This window comes from Artemia sp. Qi Xiang Cuo, chromosome 2 (genome assembly GCF_049724085.1).
Source record: "Artemia sp. Qi Xiang Cuo chromosome 2, ASM4972408v1, whole genome shotgun sequence".
Classification (NCBI taxonomy): domain Eukaryota; kingdom Metazoa; phylum Arthropoda; class Branchiopoda; order Anostraca; family Artemiidae; genus Artemia; species Artemia sp. Qi Xiang Cuo.
The window spans coordinates 6,841,218-6,862,983 of record NC_142795.1 but is presented as its reverse complement, the minus strand read 5'-3'; the positions used below and the strand labels follow the sequence as shown (position 1 = coordinate 6,862,983).

At 34.6% G+C, this 21,766-nt stretch overlaps 1 protein-coding gene and 1 long non-coding RNA gene across 2 annotated transcripts; both read left to right on the top strand.

Annotated features, from left to right (window-relative positions):
• The first annotated feature begins 571 nt into the window (after positions 1 to 571).
• LOC148954851 (uncharacterized) lies at positions 572 to 7,363 on the top strand. Its single transcript, XR_016143710.1, has 3 exons — positions 572 to 695; positions 3,740 to 3,824; positions 7,058 to 7,363. It is a non-coding gene; the product is annotated as an uncharacterized LOC148954851 (long non-coding RNA).
• A 3,004-nt stretch (positions 7,364 to 10,367) lies between these two features.
• LOC148954850 (uncharacterized) lies at positions 10,368 to 10,823 on the top strand. Its single transcript, XM_089105348.1, has one exon. The coding sequence runs from the start codon at positions 10,368 to 10,370 to the stop codon at positions 10,821 to 10,823; it is 456 nt and encodes a 151-aa protein (XP_088961474.1).
• Positions 10,824 to 21,766: the final 10,943 nt, after the last annotated feature.

The following is a 21,766-nucleotide window of genomic DNA, read 5'->3' as shown; positions in this document are numbered from 1 at the left end:
AGTGGGCCTATTGGTAAACCTGGGTCTGCCTCCGTACCAATGTCGATGTCTATATACATACCAATATTTGGTTTTTATATGTGTTTTCTATCTCAATCGAGTATTAAATTGATGCCTTAGCACTATAAACTGATAGTACTTGTCATAAATACACTTTGCTGCATTGAAATCAACTTTGTCTTTTTTTTCTTTTCTTTTTTTTACCGAACCCCTTTTGCTACTAACTCATCCTTTATTATCACAACAGTTAAAAGTAAATTTCAATATAAGAAAAATTTTAATCCTTCAGGAGTACAAAATTAAGTTTGGATTTCTTTTAAAAATGTTGACCAAATTTTGCGCATTTTGAACGGTTTTGTTCCGCAAAACTCCGCAGTTTTAATCTTACAACATCTCTTGGATCAAGGGTGAAATTTCTGTCACAAATACTTGCCTGTTTAGGTGATACCGCTGTTCTTAAGGTAGGTCTATATTAATGCTGATATATAACTGAACAAAACAATACACGTTTTCTCTGCTAATAAGCACCTTGCCGTAATAGCGCCATATGTTTTTCACTTGTGAGATCAATTATTGAGAAAGTAAATATAAAGCCATGTAAGACACGACTTGACATCAGTCTCATCCAAACTTTTCGTACCACAAACTGGATTTAAAAACAGAGATTTGAGAATAAGATGGTGTCAATCAAACTTGTGAGTAGTAAAACTCTATTTATTTTATGATTTCTTTTTATTTTATTATTATTTCCTTTCTATGAGTATTTTTATTTCATGCAATATTTTATGCTGTTCTAACCCAACCGACGAAAAAAGTAAGAACTTAAAATTAGCTTGGACTAAGGAAAGTGGATGGTTTTAGTTTAGTTAATTTTTGTGCATAACTTTATTTTATTATCAATTATTCTATGCGTTTGAATTAACATATGATACTTACAACATTCAATTTGAATTTATTTCAGTGTGTATTCACATGTGGGGTTTTTCATTTTTTTATTGTTCTTTCAAAGCACTCAGATAGCGCAAATATTCTTCAGATAGCACAATTATTATTGAGCTTCATTTTTATATCTTTTTTTATATTTTAGACACTTAATTCATCCTTTGTATTTTGAGCCGAATATTTTATTCATATAAGGGGCGTAGAGTCTTCATCTGACTGACAAGGGGGTCTATGGAACACAAAATGATTGAGCCCTGTTGTAGGTAAACCTTAAGAGGAAAAGTTTCCTTAGCAATGTCTTTCTTTTGTGACAAAAACACTTGAATCAATTATTTTAAAAAACCATACAATAATAAACGTAATATTTTGTGATTAAGGTATGATGATAAAAGGTAACTTGTTTCTTTTTTAAATGTTTATTTCCTTTTCTGCTCCTTGCTAAGGATTCTTTTCCCACTAATTTACAATCTTCACCTTTTTATTCTGATGCACTTGCTTCTCTATTAACGCACTACAGAATGTCCTTTCGCCATCAGTCTAAGCTTTAAACACCACCAGATATTTAAAAGCGAAGCTATTTAAACTTGCTTAGTTGTAGTTGTGGTGTCGTTGTAGCAAAATTTCGGCTAGAACATGTTTTAATAAAGATAATAAAACCACGGAAATTAAACTATTTTACATTTATTTTATAGACACCAATTTTAAGTGAAAATATTTAAACACCTAAAAAGCGCAGAAAAATCAAAAATGCCACCGTATTTATTTACAGCACCGTATACATTTAATGAAGCGCAGGAAAATCAAACATGCCACCGCAGTTATTTACAGCACCGTATACATTTAAAGACGCGTAGTAAAGAACCGTATATATTGGAAGGCACATAGAATATTGACACATGCAGAAATCAGTTTTGTGGTCAAAAAGTGGATTTACAATTGTCAGTGATCAAAAAACTACGTCAAGTAGTTAGCAGTCGTTTTTTTTTTTAAATTGAAAGGAAATTAGAAAAAATTGTTTAATATTATTTTTAACTAACACTGTACAGAGTACCCAGCCTCTCTGGAAGTTAAAGTAAAAATGCAAAATAAATTATGGCACAAAACAAAAGAACCGATAAATGTTACTATTATCACGGGTGTAGGGAGATGGCCGTAATACAGCCCTAATTATCTCTCATCAGTGTTTGCTGTTTGGTAAACGAATAAAGAATAGTTAATATTCAATAGTTTCAAAAAGCATTTTTTGCTTTGGCTGAGAAGGGGGTTGCCGGAAGGAGTTTTAAATCTTTTCTTGGTAAGTCTCCATCACGACGCAAAATTAATTTTGCCCTTTCTTACACGAATTTATAATTTTTAAAGTGCCTTTAAATAAAATTTTCTTCACATCTACTACTGTTAGTGGAATGTAATTCATCTATTCCAGTTGAATTGTTTAATAACTGTTAAAATGCCCGTTTATGGACACATCATCATCAAAATATTTCTTTGCTTCTAGTACATCAATAATATATCCTTCCCATTATGCCCTTAAAACGTGATTCTCAACGTGGGGCATAAGCCCCACTGGTGGTTCATGGCAATATTTTGGTGGGTTATGGGTTGGATGTGTACCCTTTGGCTGACTATACTTTAGAGCCTTAATTTTGAAAAAAAAAAATTTCATGTGAATGATTTAACCTTCAAATGCACTTAAAGACCAACAAAAATTATGTGATATGATTTGTGATTATGTGCATGATAATTATGTGATAGTGCATGATATTGCAATGATTCTGAATACTGTACAAAAGACGTTCTATTCAGATAATATTGTCCATTAATGTAAAATATGCCTACAAAACGACCCCCTCCCCAAATAAAACAACAAGCTAATGGCTTTTTAAGCTGTGTTCAGGTGAATACACGCATAATTTTGAATAACAAAATCTAAGAATCAGGAAGGGGCATCAGGGCTTTTGGAAGTGCCTTTTTTGGGGGCTGCCCTATAAAAATCAACAATCAGAACCAGAGTATTGTTGTAGCACTTATGATTTTTCAATGGTTTATCAGGACCTTTGGTCTGAAATTAAAGACTTTTCCCTCGAACTGAAGATGCCGAATTTCAGCAAAATTTTGAATCCAGAAATGTTTTTATGACCTAATATTTGAACAGTAGAAGCGTATGATGTGGTCTTTTCTGAAGCTCAGGCAGGTGTCTACTTACATTGTTGGAAATATAAGACAAATATCCGATATTGAGACCATGCACAGCGAGTCATGTGTCAAGAATCTTTCAGGTGATACGGTAACTTAAAGGATCGTTCTGCGCTCCATTGCAAACTTTTGAAGTTTGTCTTAGAATTAATTTAACTAAACTATTTGGAATTAATTGGGTCCCCAATGTAATACATTTATAATCTCAATGTTGCCCTTCATATCACACTATTAGTCATTAATGAGGAAATTTATGAAGAAAAATATCGTATTTTAACAAATCGCGTTCGATAACATCATATTAGCAAAGCAATGGTGTAAAATATTTGAAATTGTCAACAAACAATGCAACACAGGAAAAAATTGGTCTAACGGGTGGGTTCCAATCCCTTCCTCTGGTTACACCTATGCTGATGACACATATCTTCTTTATATAATTAGGTAAAGCTGTCAAGGAGTATTTTTTGCCGCCTAAAATCTCTTCAAAGATAAAATGTTCTTTATGTGAGCCACCCCTCCCCCCTTAAACCCTGTGATTTAATTCAAAACCTTTTTTTAACACTTATTCTTAGAAAAACAGCCTAATACCTGAGTGTTTTTCCAGATTGTTGTTGCAGTAATCCTTTGCTTAGCAGCGCTTGCTAGTGCTTACCCAAGGATGTATATTTTAGATGATGGAGATGTTGATGGTAAGTTTGTTATTTCATTTTATATGCTATGTACAAGGGAATACAGATTGATATAGAATACTGAACTCAGCCTACACTTTAGCGACTGTTTACGTGTTTAGCATTTAAATTTAGTTAAAATAGAAATTAAATAATTAAATAAAAATATAGAAAAAAGATTGCAATCATATTCGACTAAAGTACCTTATCTAAATTTTTCTTATGATTGAAGCTTGAGAAAGGTTTCCCTAAATAGAGGTTTTAATTCTAATTATTTATACCGTTGTTTAAAGAATAATATTTACCATAATTCAATATAATTTTCATACAATTGGAATGTTATTAATTCTGTTTCCATAGATGAAAATATAATGTGACTTAATTTGATGCTTAAATGGTTGTGATTTACACTAAAAATTAATATATAATCTGACATTTCTTGCAAAAAGAAAACAATAGGAACTACTAATAAATAAGTGAACATTTTAACAGCATAAGCATATTACAGATAGAACTTTACCCTGGATTATCCTTAAATTTCCAATGTAATCCATACTTGTTATCTCTTAAGTCTTTAAGTCTTTATTGCCTTTAACAGTGGGATGAATTAGGAATGAATACAAGCAATCTTTCAACTAACCTTGTCCATATAATTCCTTCTTTCTTTCGTTTTTAATGAAGATTATTTGGTGAGATAGTGCCGGGTTGAAACAGAAATATTATGGTAAATTGCTGCATTGCAATATCTAAAAAGTAGTTGAAAACATTTGCTTATTAGAATAAACACTCTAGCTTATTCAAAAAGATACTTAAATAGGTTTGGGGTCTTAAAAAAAAAAAAAAAAAAAAAAGTTTGGGAACTTCTCTGTTATAGCGCCTATGTACATAGAAGCTAAATATAACCGATTTTCATTGAGTTTGCAATCTGTATTGAATGAAATTTATTTAGTTTGTGATCTGTATTGAACGAGAATAGTGGAATATAATACTTTAGAAACAAATTTGGGCTATATATTTACACCTTAGGGGGGGGGGGGCGGGGAGTATAGCAAGTCTTCATGCAAAATGTGTTAGGTAAAATTATTCTGCATATTATGAAGTAAGCATTGTTTTTTAACTTCATACTTTCCAAATACTTTACCCCAACTCCCCCCTCCAAACATGCAAATATATAGCCCAAATTGTATATTTTTCATCTGTTCTGTTACTTCTCTTTGTCTTGTCGCACGCTAAGCTGGAAGAAACTAACGTATAAACCGGTTCTACTTAGCTTCTATATACATAGGCGCTATAACCTTGGCGCTATAACAGCCAAGCACCGAACTTGGTTTGGTTGGTCTTAAGTGCATTTGTGATTATAATATAAAACACAAAAACATAAGTAAAAAATATAAAAACAAAAAAGCACACCTTCAATTTTGCAGTAAACCACACAATGAGTATGGGAAAAAGACTTAAAATAAGTTTGGTAATCTTAAGTTGAGTTCCCTAGATTTTGTTATCTTAGTGAAAATCATAAAAATTTGTAATTTGGTGTTCCATGACCAAGATCCTCCTCCTGTCTGCGTGTGTCCATAGCATGTGATTGTGCTAGATATATTGGAAATATGTTATAACTAAAGTGATAATTTATGAAGAATTGTCAGGAAATCATGGTTGCATGGGGAGCTGAAACTTAGTAAAGGTGCGATCCATGGCCCATAGTGAAAAAAATAGGAAGATGTGTACTTTTAGAGTCGCCAAGTTAAATGCCATTTAGAAATAATAAACATTTCCTGAACCCATCTTAACAGTTTTTATTGTCAAAATTTGAGGAATACAGAAAAGAAAATTTGGGTCTCTCGCCAATGGCGTCAGATAAAATAAGTCAATTTTCGTCAACTCAATCTTACACAAAAAAAAACAAACAAAGTACCTCATAACAAGAAACGGTAATTTCTAGTACCATATTCAGAATAAGAGCAGTCTACTGCAACAAAAGTGTGCTTTTATCGTTTCTAGAGTTCTTGTCGAGGGGATTCATATTTTTGGACATAAAGTCTTTACTGTTACTTAGGTATTAAAGCACTAAACGGAAAAACAGTCTGTTAGTATAATTTCTTGCTGCTAGTACAACAGCAAAAAGAACGGTTTTATTCAAATCAATTAAAAAATGAACAACCCCAAGAATTAGAATTTGGGGGCGCTCTCTGATTCTCTCATAAGCTCTCTAAAACAACCTTACGTTTTCATCATTCTAAACCAGAAAGACAAAACAAGAAATGACGACAATAATTCAATAAAAAAGAATAAATAAAGAATTGACGTAATGCTATACAAGAACTTAAATGTTTTTATCGTATTAACATAATTATGATAAGAACATTAATGATATTAAAGAGAATAGCACGGATCAATCTTCTCCCATCCTGGTTACAAAACATTCATTTTTGCCGGAAAAAAACCTTTTTTTTCTTATATTTAGCATAATCAAATCTTCGGTCTTTCATTGTATATCATGTAAATCAATGAAAAAAAAATTTACTCGGGCAAGTAAAGAATGATTTTAACTTTGAAACTTAAAAAAAAACAGAAGTTATTCTAGATTTGAGGCCGTGCCACCTCCTTAAAAAAAGATTAAAGAATAGGCATTAGACTTTACAGTCCCTACCGACGGTGCTGATCTCCGCTTTCGCACACCTTTCCTGTTTACCTTCCCCAGAAATCTCCAGTTACCCATTTAGGGCTGGGTCAACCCTGGCTGAGCTTACAGAGTCACGCCACTGACCCCCGTCCTAAACCAAATAATTGGATACACTAGGATTCGAACCCTCGGCCTCTCGGACATACAATCCTAATTCCAGTGCACCAATCCACTCAGCTAGGACCTCCATAATCCCCCTATTTTATATGCTCAAGTTGAACTTGCACTTTAGAGAAAACAACGTGCATTTTATAAATTTTTAACTCTAAATTCTCACCAAATTGGAGAATGAATGTACTCCTTTACGGGCATGCTTTTAAAGAACTTCAGTTGCAGAAGGAGAAGGTCATTTAATTTACAATGTATTGCCAGAAACGGTTTGACGACAAAGAAGATGTTCCAGATTCGTCATCAGAAAGGATCATCTCCACTTCAAGGGTTTCATGTTAAACTAAGTTATCTTAAATTAAAGAAAAAAGTCTAAATTTTCACATCTGGTCATCTTTGTTTGATTTTAACTGTACTTCTGCTGAACAGTAAAACAAAGCACGTTATTCAAATTTATTTACAGTTGCAGAAGACGTTCACTCAAGAGTTCGGCGAGATGAGGCCTACGGAAAGAGTGCGGGTTACGGTGTTGGAGGAGGTTACGGAAAAGGATATGGAAGAGTTGGACCAGTTTATACCTTTGTCAAAACTGACCCAAAAGCTAACTTCAAGTGGGGAGTTCGCCACCGTGTAGGATACCAATATGGCTAATCATGATCAGATGATTTGTTTTTTACTCTTAGTGACTAGTGTTTCCAGTTTCACATTGCGAACAATGCGACGATCCTGTTTTTGTTGATCATAACTTAAATATATTTGTTAACTTATAGCTCTTTGTGTTTCTACATTTTCTCTTGCAAGGTCAAAGTTGTATAGTACACCTATGTTGCATGACACCCAAAACATGTGACATTTAAAATAAAAGTGAAATTTTGTCTGAGGACCTGATTGGGTACTTCCTTGTTAGCTAGTACACACTCAAGAATTGAAGTTAGGGTAATCGTAATGATATACACCAAAATATGATGAAAATATAATAGTTTAGTAACAAAATTAGGGAAATCCTTTAATTAAGCCTTTTATTAATTAAAACCGTTAACGAAATTAATGTAGTTTAAATTAATTAGCCTATTTAAACATAACATAGGAATAGATTAAATCAAATTTTAGAAACAAAGACAAATATTCACAACATGTCACATGTCAACATGTCAACATGTCACATGTCAAAAATAATCACAACAAAGAATTATGGAAGGGGGACCGCATAGAACGCATCATATTAAATACCTAACTTAACCCATCAAAATACTATCTTTATATATTAAATATTGAATGAAAATATACCTACGACGTATATTTCAACTGAGCCTAAGCTAATTGTCTGGTATACAGACCGTAAAAGCAGGTTATTTTCTGATCTTCGCGATCCAAATTCTCAAGTGTGTACTAGCTAACAAGGAAGTACCCCTGATTGACCCATGGGGAGCCTATCAAGGCCTAGCGCCCCGCCTATAGCTTGCTGTTTCCGTTTATGATCGGGGTGTACCCCGGGTGTTTTATGATCATATTAAATACCTAACCTAACCTAACCCATCAAAATACTATCTTTATATATTAAATATTGAATGAAAATATACCTACGACGTATATTTCAACTGAGCCTAAGCTAATTGTCTGGTATACAGACCGTAAAAGCGGGTTATTTTCTGATGTTCGCGATCCAAATTCTTAAGTGTGTACTAGCTAACAAGGAAGTACCCCTGATCCATGGGGAGCCTATCAAGGCCTAGCGCCCCGCCTATAGCTTGCTGTTTCCGTTTATGATCGGGTGTACTTATTTCATGTCGTGTACTTTTTGTGCGTGTTGAAACTTGTGGCCTGCAGATGAAGCCGATTAACATCCGTTCCATTAGCTAAATTTGATTTTTGATCATTAGTCTTCCATTTGACAAAAAAAAACTTTTAAATAAATTTAAATCATGCTTTGAAGTTTAAAGTGAATAGAAATTATCCTGTTTATGGAGGGCACTGTCACATGCATGTCCCCCCTTCTTTGCCATAAAAATTGGCCTGTGCTTCTCAGCAAAACCTTTAGAGCGCAACAAATATAGCCAGTTGGCAATATCTGGTTTCTAAAGTTAGCGATTCTCTTAGAAAAAAAAATGCATTACTTGAAATAAATACAACTAAATGAGTTCTATCATTGCAGGAAAATTGTGACAAGAAAGTTACTTAGTCAAATTTATATATAGGATATACATTGTAAGTTCCATTTCGTTTTAAGATAATTTTGTATTTAGCTATATTTACTTTAAACAATAAAAAAGCATTATCCTAAATGTTTGGGAAGCTACCTCTCCTCTTCACCTTCCCTCTTTTACTTCCACTCTTTTATAAAGCTTCAACTTTTAAAAACAAATGTTAAAAATCGCGGTTTCTATAGCAATTTAGCAGCTTTCACACCCTTGAGATTACATAATGCAAATGTTTTCAAAAATTATTCCTCCAAAAGTATGATTTTTTTTTTTTTGGGGGGGGGGGTTGAATTCAATTGTAATTTCGTATCTGAAGGACCGCTCAATAAAATTTCATACAGTTTGGGCACAAAAAATTCCCTTTTTGAGGCTTGAGGTAATAAAAGAGGCTAGGTTCAAAACAAGACATAAAACAGCATCAAAGTTGTCTAAGAAAACCCCCAAATTTCGAGTAGATCTACTGAAAGACGAGAACACACGTATGACCTATATCACCATTCTATCCGAAAAAATTTCGGAGCTCACGTCGAGCTCTCCATCTATCCTGTCTAAGGAAGATATTGACAACCTGGTGACTAGCAGCACAAATATCATATGTGACGTCGCTCATTCCACACTGGGTACCCAAAAAAACATTCAGAAACAGACGAGATCATCTCCCTCTGCGACGAAAAGCGCCAACTCACGAACAAGCAAGATAAAGAAAGTTGGGACCGATACAAGCAACTCAAACGAGCTGTTGAGAAAACCATCAGACGTGCTCATCGTGCTTTTATTAAAGAAACGTGTGATCAATGTGAATCGGCCTTCAAGAAAGGAGACCCCCCACTACATGTATAGAAGAGTCCGGGAATTGTCCAAAAAGAAGGACATCAAAGTGTGTTCCCTTCTCGACGAACATGGAAACCAAATACAATCCACAGACGGAATCCGCTCTCGATGGAAAAACCATTTTAAAAATAAACTGAATCTGGACAGCCACCCAGACCCAACAATTCTCGACACTTTCCCCATATCCTCTACAGATCCAAGTCCCCTCCCCCTCTTCACTCTGAAATAGAAACAGCTATCAGAGACTTGAGAACAAGCAAAGCTGCCGGCCCCGATGGAATCCAGCCCGAACTACTGAAAGTAAACTGCAAACCACTCCTTGACCTTTACCAAAACATTGCCACAGCTGCTTGGGAAAAATATCACTTCCCCTCACCCTGGTGCGAAGCCACGATAATCCCCCTGCATAAGAAACGCCCTAAAGCTGTCTGCGACAACTACCACCCAATAAGTCTTACCAGCCATGCAGCAAAAATCCTCACAAGAGTCATGCTCGGGCTTATACGAGCCATTTCTTCACTGGTCATTCTGGAATACCAAGCCGGCTTCCAACCTAATAGATCAACAATTGATCAGATATTCACTGTTCAGCAGATCATGGAAAAGTATAGCGAACTTGGCAGCAGCATCTACCACCTTTTCATAGACTTTAAACAAGCTTTTGATCGGATATGGAGAGAAGGTCTATGGCACGTCCTTCTTTACTTTGGCATCCCATCCAACCTGATCTCGCTGATCAAAGACATGTATAAAAAGTTCAGTAGCCACGTCATGACTGGAGAAGGACTTACCAAGAGCTTCAAAACCTCTACCGGAGTGCTTCAAGGATGCCTAATATCACCGGAGCTGTTCAATCTCTTCCTAACTGCAGCCCATTCACTCAAAGACAACCCACCCGGTGCCCTTGTCGGAGAAGTGGTGATGGACAAACTAGCATATGCCGATGACATAGGCCTAATAGTCGAGTCCCTTCAAGATCAACAATCTCAGGCTAAAAGCGTTCACTCGTCCACCAACCTCTTCGGGATGGCCATCAACACCTCAAAAACGAAAGCCATGCTTTGCTCACGCAAGTTCGATTCACAGATAAATCTCAGCCTTCAGCTTGGTGGAGATACCATTGAGCGGGTGGAAGGCTTCACCTACCTTGGGAGCTTACATCTGATAATAACCAACCCAAAGACATCAAGAGACGCCTGATACTTGCGAACTCCAGTTTTAAAGCTCTGATGCCCATCTGGAGGAATAAGAACTTAACAACAATTTTCAAAACGAGACTCTTCTGCTTCCTCACTAGTTAGACTGGCATCTATGTTTGTGAATCCTGGACACTTAAAACAGACGATCAATATCACCTAGCTGCCTTTGAAACCAAATCCCTACGACGCATCGCTGGTATCATCTACCACGACCGAATCTCCAACTCCAAGCTTCTCCATAATCTGAAAGTCAAATTTACAATACTGGACAAAATAAAACTACAACAACTCAAATGGCTTGGACATACCCAACGCATGGCTAGCACTCGTCTCCCGAAGATAACCTTCGATCGACGAGTACACGGTTCTCGCCCTAGAGGTCGCCCTCCTAAGAGATGGAAAGAAAACTTCTCACCCTACAACCTGCCACAACTCTGCCGCCTGGCCGACAACAGAAGCACCTACAGAAGGCATATAAAAGAACTGGTTAAAGAAGAGGCACCAAAACGACCTTCAAGGACGGATGGGACATAAATCAAGTTTTCTATTGCGACCTGCATTTCAAGCATTTTAAACAAACCTGCATTTTACCCCCCAAAAAAGACAGTTTTTTTGTTTTTTTGCTTAGATATGGTTGTTTTTTACAGTTCTTAGCACAATTACAAGCTTCTGTTACACAGGTGCAAGTTATTGTGCATTTTGAAGCTTACTGGACAAAAATATGAGATTATAATGAGGGAAAAGATTAAGATTTAAATTTGGAAAAATCAAGTAAGACGAATTTTAGCTACAAAGAAAAGGTAGAGTTAATATTCAAATTTTATTATTGGGATTCTTACATTTTTTTTTCTACTGTACTTTAAGCAGCCAAGCTACACTTTAGAAATTACTTAGAACACCGAGTTTTTTTTTTACCCTATCAAAGGCCCCATTTCTAGATGAAGGAATATTTCAAATTCTATTTGAACTAATCGCATTTTCCTACCGCATAACTAATATCCATTAGAAGTGAAAATTACAGCCATTTTTCGAATACAAATGTTTTATTTACTCATCAATGTAAACTAATTTTATTAAACTATTCTCTTTTCAAAAAAATTGAGCCGAATTTTTATTTTTACTACTACCAATGTAACTACCAACAACTCACTGTTACGAATAATGATTCCTTTTGACTCCCAACCAAATGATATCTTAACTAATCCCAACGCATATCAAATCCTCAAATTTCAATGCGACGTTCCAGGGGACATTTACACTCCATTTTTCGTACTTTTAATAACCGCAATTGTAAAATATACACTAGAAAATTTTTCCTTATTTTTTGAACTTCACTTCTTAGAGTTGATATTTTCTAAAGCAAAAATAATGGAAAATAGATTGGTAAATATTATGAGGATTGTCTGATATGCTCGACAAGTTGAAGGGAGCATGTTGAAGAGAGTTGAAGAGTTGAATAGAATTCAAGAGAGCATGAATTAGGAATAACTATAGATTTTAATTTTTAAATATAGAAAACAAGTTTTTTTTCATAGAAAGTAAGGAGCAACATTAAAACTTAAAGCGAAAATAAATTATTATGTATATGAGAGGGGTCACCCAGTCGTCAATATCTCGCTCTTTACGCTAAAGTTTAAATTTTGTCCTGATTCTCTAAAATTGACTCCTGAATCACAAAGGCCATTTAATTAGAATAAAAAGCTCTTTTAACATTGCTAAGAACAGCTTAAGCTCCTTACTTACAGTTCGTTGCCACGAACTGACTATAGAATTAAATAGAAATGATTATATTCTTTTGGTATTTAAAAAAAAACTTGTTTTTTCATTTAATTTAACTCTAGAACTGGAAAAAACAGAAGCTGTCCTGAATATAAGGAGGGCAACCCCCTTGGTCCCCACTCTTTATGCTAAAATTTAATTTGGATTTTAGGGGAAATAAATTACATTTTAAAAAGCTTGAACTTTATCCTGTCAATTAACTGGAGAATTACTATAGCTACTCATTAATAAGCTAAATAAAACGTATTAATAAAATATGACAAATAAAAATTCATTAGCTTAAAACAAATTTTTTTTATTTTTAAAAATATATTTTCATATTGTCTTTCAAATTCTGTCTTTTAAATTAAGCACTAAATATTAGATTTAAATACAAAAATTTCAGAACACAACGGTGTCAATTAAGGTTGTAAGATCGTAACAAAAATCTTATTTTATGAGTTTCTTCTCTATTTTATACATTTTTATCATCTTGGTCTAACTCCTAAGATTAATTAAATAAAAAAAACAAGTTTTTTTTAACTGAAAGTAAGGAACGACGTTAAAACTTAAAACGAACAGAAACTATTCCGTCTTTGAAGGGTGCTGTCCCTTCCCCAACGCCTCACTCCTTACGCTAAAGTTTTTTTATTGTTTAAAAAATAGAGTTGTGAGAAAGTCAAACTTTAGCGTAAAGAGCGAGGTGTTGAGGAGGGGACAGCCCCCTTCATATACGGAATAATTTCTGTTCGTTTTAAGTTTTAACGTCGTTCCCTACTTTCAGTTAAAAAAAACTTGTTTTTACATTTAATTTTTTGAATGTTTTTGAATTAATGCAGGTTTTGATTATGGCTCACCGTATATTAATAATTAAAACAAAATTTGCATATTAATTTTAATTTTATTTGGTTAATAGGGGGTTCGCCCCTTAGTCAATACCTTGCTCTTTAAGCTAAAGTTCGAATTTTTTCCAATTCTTTAAAAATGACCCCTTAATAACAATCAGTTGATCAGTTGAAATCAGTTGAAAAACGTGTTGTTTTTTTTTTATTTAATTTCTGATCTTTTTCTTTACAAATGCTGGGAAAATGTCCTTCTTAGAAATGTCCCTTCCCCCATGAAAACTTTCTTCGTGGAACGGTCCTCCCATATAACCCCCGGCCCCCCCCCCCACCTACCAGAAAAATCCCCCCTGAAAACGTGTGTATACTTCCAAATAACCAATACTATATGTTAATTATTTGAAAAAAACTACGTTTTCTAAAGAGTTAAAGAGGCAGAGTTACAAGGTCGAACCTTAAAACGTACAGGGATTAGGAGGCACAGTTGGGGGGCTGCCGCACCCCAAACCCCCCGCTTTCGCAGCCTTTAAATAAAAAAAATAGTTCAAACTGAAAAGTAAGGAGCGACATTAAAACTTAAAACGAACAGAAATTATTCCGTATATGAAAAGGGCTGTGCCCTCCTCAACGCCTCGCTCTTTACGCTAAAGTTTTTATTGTTTAAAAAAAAGAGTTGTGAGAAAGTCAAACTTTAGCGTAAAGAGTGAGGCGTTGAGGTGGGCACAGCCCCTTTCATATACGGAATAATTTCTTTTCGTTTTAAGTTTTAATGTCGCTCCTTACTTTCAGTTTAAAATTTTTTTTTTATTTAAAGGCTGCGAAAGCGGGTGGTTTGGGGGCGGCAGCCCCAACTGTGCCTCCTAATCCCTGTACGTTTTAAGGTTCGACCTTGTAACTCAGCCTCTTTAACTCTTTAGAAAACGTAGTTTTTTTCAAATAATTTCTGCACGTTATTGTACAGTTTATTACTTATTATTGCTTGACTAACTGTTAGCTGATTTGACAGCTCGCGGGCTTGCGGGCTCTTATAGGAAAACGAGCCCACGTTTTTGCGGGCTCTTATAGGAAAACGATAAAAGCCCGCTTATAGCGGGTTCTTATAGGAAAACGAGGTTTTTCGTAAATGTAAATTCGGGGGATAATTTTTTCGGTCTGAAAATATCAAAAGGCCCTAACAGGTCAAATTCTGCTTCGAATGAGTCCTCATTCACCTGGATCAGTTGCCAACTGTGGCCTGTAGGTGTAGCTAAGAAGAAAAAAAAATTGAACTTTAAGTGGCTATATTTGGTTTTTGGAAAACAGGGAAGGAGTGATCGGATTGAGCTGAACTTTCGAGGATAAGCTCCCGGGCCCTAGGAAAGCTTAACCTCTAAATTCCAACCCAATCGGACAACGTTAAAGGGGGACTGTGGTCGGAGGGTCGAAACTTCCGGCCCACTTTTACCCATGAAGATAAAGTCGGAGGAGGATGAAATTTCGCACGTTTCTTAGTTTGAGCTTGGGCTACAAAATGCAATCACCGCCGTCTCTCTGCGACCTCTAAGACCTGAAATCGCTTAACATTGTGGTGGGTCGCCTCTTTATAGAGGCACAAGTGTACCTCCTTGACATTGGGTAAAGTTCATAGCTTTCAGCCCTCCCCCCGAGAACTTCAAGGAATTAAGTCATCCTAAAAGACATTGTTATCATATTTTCGACCATACTAAATAAAATGGCTATCTCAAAACTTTGATCGGGTGACTTTGGGAAAAAATGAGCGTGGGAAAGGGGCCTAGTTGCCCTCCATATTTTTTGGTCACTTAAAAAGGGCACTAGAAATTTTAATTTCCGTTCCAATGAGCCCTCCCATAATATTCTAGGACCACTGGGTCGATATGATCACCCCTGGGAAAAAAAACAAACAAAAAAACAAATAAACATACATCCGTGATCTTTCTTTTGGCAAAAAATGCAAAATTCCACATTTTTATAGACAGGTACTTGAAACCTCTACAGTAGGGTTCTCTGATACGCTGAATATGATGGTTTGATTTTTATTAAGGTTCCATAATTTTTATGGGGTCTTTCCCCCTTTTTTCAAAAATAAGCCAAATTTTCTCAGGCACTTAACGTTTGGTGGGTGAGACTAAACTTAATGAAACTTATATATTTGAAATCATCATTAAAATTTGATTCTTTTGATATATCTTTTGGTATCAAAATTCCGTTTTTTAAAGTTTTGGTTACCATTGAGCCGGGTCGCTCCCTACTTTGATAATAAGTAATAGTTGTATAGTGAAGGTAAAAAAGTGAAGCGTATTTACTGTAAAATTTTTGTTGTCATGTATACCTTCATTTTATGATCAATTCTTTTACCCTGGTTAATAGGTACTCAAACAAATTAATCTAAATTTATTGCTAAGAGCAAAAGATTGAGGAGGGGGAAATTCTTCACTTCTACGGAATATTTTCTGTTTTTTTTTCAGGTTTAATGTTGCTCTTCACTTTCGTTTGGAAAAAGCTTAAATTTTATTTAATTAGTTTTGCTTAATCTATCATTTGTCGAAACCCAGCACACCAGCCTCACCTTTGTAAAGAGCCTCTGTAAGAGTCGCGTGCCTCCCATTTATAATATTAGTAGGGACCTATCATGAGTTCCGAAAGGGAGTCCAGATATGGGCATACAATACTGACAGAAGTTTACAACATTGCCGGATAAGAAAGGTACTATTTGGTACTTTAAAGTACCTTTTTCAAGTTCGATTTATTTGTAATTTCTAAGTGTAATGACACCAGGGCGAAGTTTGAACATGCGCATTGAATTCTAACGGGGCAATGTATTGATCCACTAGAGGGGAACTGGATTTCTGAGAAATTGATTATATAATCTGACGTTGAATTATTGATTCTAACGGCAACAGGATCACGTGTCTCTTTCTAAGCCAAACAGGAAAGTTATTTAAGGTTTCCCATTACATCATAATTTGCCCTTGAGATTTTGTATATAAGCATTGTGGTTAAATTATCACACAGTTTTAAAACACCATGGATAAAGTATTAAATATTGATGAATTGGAAACTTTAGCTACAATGATTAATAATTTGAGTTTTGTTTAGTAAATTTTCTTAGTTTATTTCAAAATAAAATCATTTTACATAGTCCCCCTCTAGTAAATTCAAATTCAGGGTATAATCCCCCCCAATACAAATCACCTCTATGTGATGTTTATACTGAATAGAAAGCGTAAAATTTACTCCTTTTTACCATGTAAACCTCCCCCTCCCCCTGTTTACGACTTTAACTCTTTCATTGGATATAATTCTGATTTTGATAAATTTATTCATGCCTAAAAGTGACAGCCAACTTTCTGTCAACCCTTACCTATTAATATACTGTTTCTATTTAAGCTGCTAACTTGACTTCAACATTTCCGCAAAGATTTAAACAGGTGTAATTATTGAAACCTTTAAAGTACATACTGCTTCTTAATTCTCGTGAATTTGCTTTACAGTGGTTTCACTGAAAACGATACTGTTTGGACAAATTAGCAACATAGCTTCTTCATCGCAAATTTTACTTTTTGCTTTACTGAAAAGGGGGGAGGGGCTTCTTAGAATGGGATGAGTATACCCGTGATCTATTAAATGATATTGAGAATAAGAAGGAGACACACTAATTTCACCAAGGAAATTAAAGACATTATGTTATAGATTTCAGAAATAAAGTTTCATATATTTATTATTTTCTTCGGCTTAAAGGTCGAGGTTTGAGAATTTTAAGAGACCATTTTCCCTATTTTAATATATTTATTCAGATGACTACTGACTCAATATGGGTACAACCTGATAACCAAATTTAGTATTTGTTATCTACCAGAAACTTCACGGAAAATGGACGCCATTCCTCTTACTGGTAGAGGTTAGGTTAGATCGTTTTCAGACTGGACAATGCAAATGGCAAAAAAATGAAATGGTTTATAAAAGAATAAAATAAAAAACAATAACACACGCAATTTAAGGGAAAATGAGAGGAGATGACTCTAGGGAAGGAGAGAGTGTCTTTGAGGGACGGAGAGCAGTTTTTTGGTCAACAGCTCAACATTAACTTTTTTCCGATGGATCGTTTTCAGACTGAACAATGCAAATGGGGAAAAACATGAAATGAGTTATAAAAGAATAAAATGAAAAGCAATAACCATTGCAATTTAAGGGGAAATGAGAGGAAAGAACTTCAGGGGAGGAGGGAGTGTCTTTGAGGGATGTAGGGCAGCTTTTTGGTCAACAACTCAACATTAACTTTTTTCCGATGGATCATTGTCAGACTGGACAATGCAAATGGGAAAAACATGAAACGGGTTATAAAAGAATAAAATAAAAAACAATAACACACGCAATTTAAGGGAAAATGAGAGAAGAAGGACTCCAGGGGAGGAGGGAGTGTCTTTGAGGGTCGGAGAGCAGGTTTTTGGTCAAAAACTCAACATTAACTTTTTTTCCGATGTTATATTTATAATTTTTTTTCATTGCGCAAAGCAGTAGTTTTCAATTGTAGATTTAATTTTATCAAGCCTCCTTAAGTGAAAATGAATTATGCTAAGAAAGTGAGATCTATTTGTTAGAGTGTCAGAAAAATTTCATGTTAATTTAAATTAAGCCCCTTTTTTCAGCTATAATAATATTTGGTGTGATTGACACAGAATATATTGGACTGAAATATTCCTCAACTGGCACTATTTTTGAAGCAGCTTTCTTACTCATAGACGAACAACGACGTGAAATTCATAGCTATAAATGGAACGTCAGATACAATATGCATAAGTACGAGAAATAGAGATAGAGTCCAACACTAAATTTTATAAATCGAAACGGCTTTTACGTTAAAACCATAAGACCACGTAATGAAAATGGCTATGAAATAAAAAATGTACAAGAGGAAATTCAGGATATATGCAGTTTTTACGGTTTGCAAGCTGTATATGTTAAACGAAACGTGCCAACTGATAAACTCTTACTATAAAAATGTGATAAAGACATAGGATTATTCAATTTAGAAGACTTCAAATGTGAGAAATACCTGCATTCAGTACATGATCCGGAAGATGAAGTTAGATATTTCGCTCAAAGGGTGCCGGAAAAGATACCTGACATGGAAAAATGCATCAGATATCAAAAGACCTAAACTCATGCTCTTCCTCATATCAAATGGATTAAGCTATTTTTTTAATATGTCAATATGTATTTTTTCAAAATGTTTTTAATATGTTTAAGCAATAAACATCATAAGCCTCAACCATCTTTATTCTTTAGAATAGTTCATCGCAATTAAAATTATACTTTCCGATTCAGCATATCAGGGAACACACTTTCAAGTTCGGCATGTAGGAGAACCCTAAATGGTCATCCCTTACAAGGTAAGTTAACCCTAATAGGTTAAAGAATTTTTCTGAAATCACACTTTTAGATTCAGCATGTCAGGGAACACACTGTCAGGTTCAGTATGATGGAGAACCCGAAATGGTTATCCCTAAAAAATCTATGTTAACCCTAAAAGGTTAAAGAATTTTTCTGAAATCACACTTTCAGATTCAGAATGTCAGGGAACACACTTTTAGGTTCAGCATATGGGAGAACCCTAAATGGTTATCCCTAAAAAGGTAAGTTAACCCTAAAAGGTTAATCTTTTTATCTTCATTGGAAAATAAACACAATCATAGTATAACTTTTCCTATCTTCTACGGAAAAATTTAGAATTGAATTTTAAATTTTTTATGTCTTTGATAAAAATCAGAACTGAAGTGGAAGCTTTCTATTTTCTTGGAAAAATTAGAATTGATCGGTTATTAATTTCTCTTTCATTGAGAAAATTCAGAAGAGAGCTTGAACTTTTTTTCACTTCTTTGAGAAAATCTAGAATTAAAGTATAACTTTTTATCTTCATTTAAAATTTTCACAACTAAGGTATAACTTTTCTATCTTCTATGGAAAAAGTTAGAACAGATCTTTAAATGTTTTCATCTCTTTGAGAAAAATCAGAACTGAAGTGTAACCTTTTATATTTTCATCTAAAAAATTAGAATTGATCTGTAACTAATTTTTTTTTCATTGAGAAAATTCAGAAGAAAACTTGCACTTTTCTTAACTTCGCTGTGAAAACTCAGAATTAATGTGAAGTTTCTCTTCTCAGGGAAAACATTCTGATGAGAACTTTAAATTTTTTCATCTCTTTGAGAAAAATCAGAACTGAAGTGTAACCTTTTATATTTTCATGGAAAAAATTAGAATTGATCTGTAACTAATTTCTATTTCATTGAGAAAATTCAGAAGAGAACTTGAACTTTTCTTCACTTCATTGAGAAAATTTAGAACTAAAGTGGAGCTTTTTATCTTCATTGAAAACATTCACGATCAAAGTATAACTTTTTTCTATACATGCCGAACATGAAAGTGTGTTCCCTGACATGCTGAATCTGAAAGTGTGTTTTTAGGAAAATTCTTTAACCTTTTAGGGTTAACTTACCCTTTTGGGGATAACCATTTAGGGTTCTCCAACATGCTGAACCTGAAAGTGTGTTCTCCGACATGCTGACTGAAAGTGTAATTTCAGAAAAACTCTTTAACCTTTTAGGGTTGACTTACGTTTTTTAGGGATAACCATTTAGGGTTCTCCAACATGCTGAACCTGAAAGTGTGTTCCCTGACATGGTGAATCTGAAAGTGTGATTTCAGAAAAATTCTTTATACTTTAAAGGTTAACTTACCTTGTAAGGGATGCCCATTTGGGGTTCTCCTACATGCTGAACTTGAAAGTGTGTTCCCTGACATGCTGAATCTGAAAGTGTGATTTCAGATAAATTCTTTAACCTTTCAGGGTTAACTTACCTTGTAAGGGATCACCATTTAGGGTTCTCCTACATGCCGAACTTGAAAGTGTGTTCCCTGACATGCTGAATCTGAAAGTGTGATTTCAGATAAATTCTTTAACCTTTCAGGGTTAACTTACCTTGTAAGGGATCACCATTTAGGGTTCTCCTACATGCCGAACTTGAAAGTGTGTTCCCTGAAATGTTGAATCTGAAAGTGTGATTTCAGAAAAATTCTTTAACCTTTTAGGATTAACTTACCTTGTAAGGGATGACCATTTAGGGTTCTCCTAAATGCCGAAATTGAAAGTGTGTTCCCGGATATGTTGAATCTGAAAGTGTGATTTCAGAAAAATTCTTTAACCTTTTAGGATTAACTTACCTTTTTTAGGGACAACCATTTAGGGTTCTCCAAAATTCTGAACCTGAAAGTGTGTTCCCTGACATGCTGAATCTGAAAGTGTGATTTCAGAAAAATTCGTTAACCTTTTAGGGTTAACTTACCTTGTAAGGGATGACCATTTAGGGTTCTCCAACATGCTGAACCTGAAAGTGTGTTTCATTACATGTTGAATCTGAAAGTATAATTTTCATTGCGATGAACTATTCTAAAGAATAAAGATGGTTGAGGGTTAAGATGTTTATTGCTTAAACATATTCAAAAACATTTTGAAAAAAATACTTATTGACATATTTAAAAATATAGCTTAATCCATTGATAAGAGGAGGAGCATGAGTTTAGGTCTTTGGATATCTGATGCATTTTTCCATGTGAGGTATCTTTTCCGGTACCCATTGAGCGAAATATCTAACATCTTCCGGATCATGTACTGAATGCAGGTATTTCTCCCATTCGAAGTCTTCTAAATTGAATAATGCTACGTCTTTATCACATTTTTCTAGTAAGAGTTTATTAGTTGGCACGTTTCGCTTAACATATACAGTTTGCACACAAAAAAACTGCATATTTCCTGAATTTCCTCTTGTATATGTTTTATTTCATAGCCATTTTCATTACGTGGTCTTATGGTTTTAAAGTAAACGCCGTTTTGATTTATAAAATTTAGTGTTGGACTCCATCTGTTTTTCTCGTATTTATACATATTGTATCTGACGTTCCATTTATAGCTATGAATTTCACGTCGTTGTTCGTCTCTGAGTAATAAAGCTTCTTCGAAAATAATGCCAGTTGAGGAATATTTCAGCCCAATATATTCTGTGTCAATCACACCAAACATTATTATAGCTGAAAAAAAGGGCTTAAATTAAATAAATATGTAATGTTTCTGACACTCTAACAAATACATCTCACTTTCTTAGAATAATTCATTTTCACTTAATGAGGCTGGATAACATTAAATATACACTTGAAAACTACTGCTTTGCGCAATGAAAAAAAATTATAAATATAACAGCGGAAAAAAGTTAATGTTGATCTGTTGACCGAAAAACTACTCTCCATCCCTCAAAGACACTCCCTCCTCCCCTGGAGTCCTCTTCTCTCA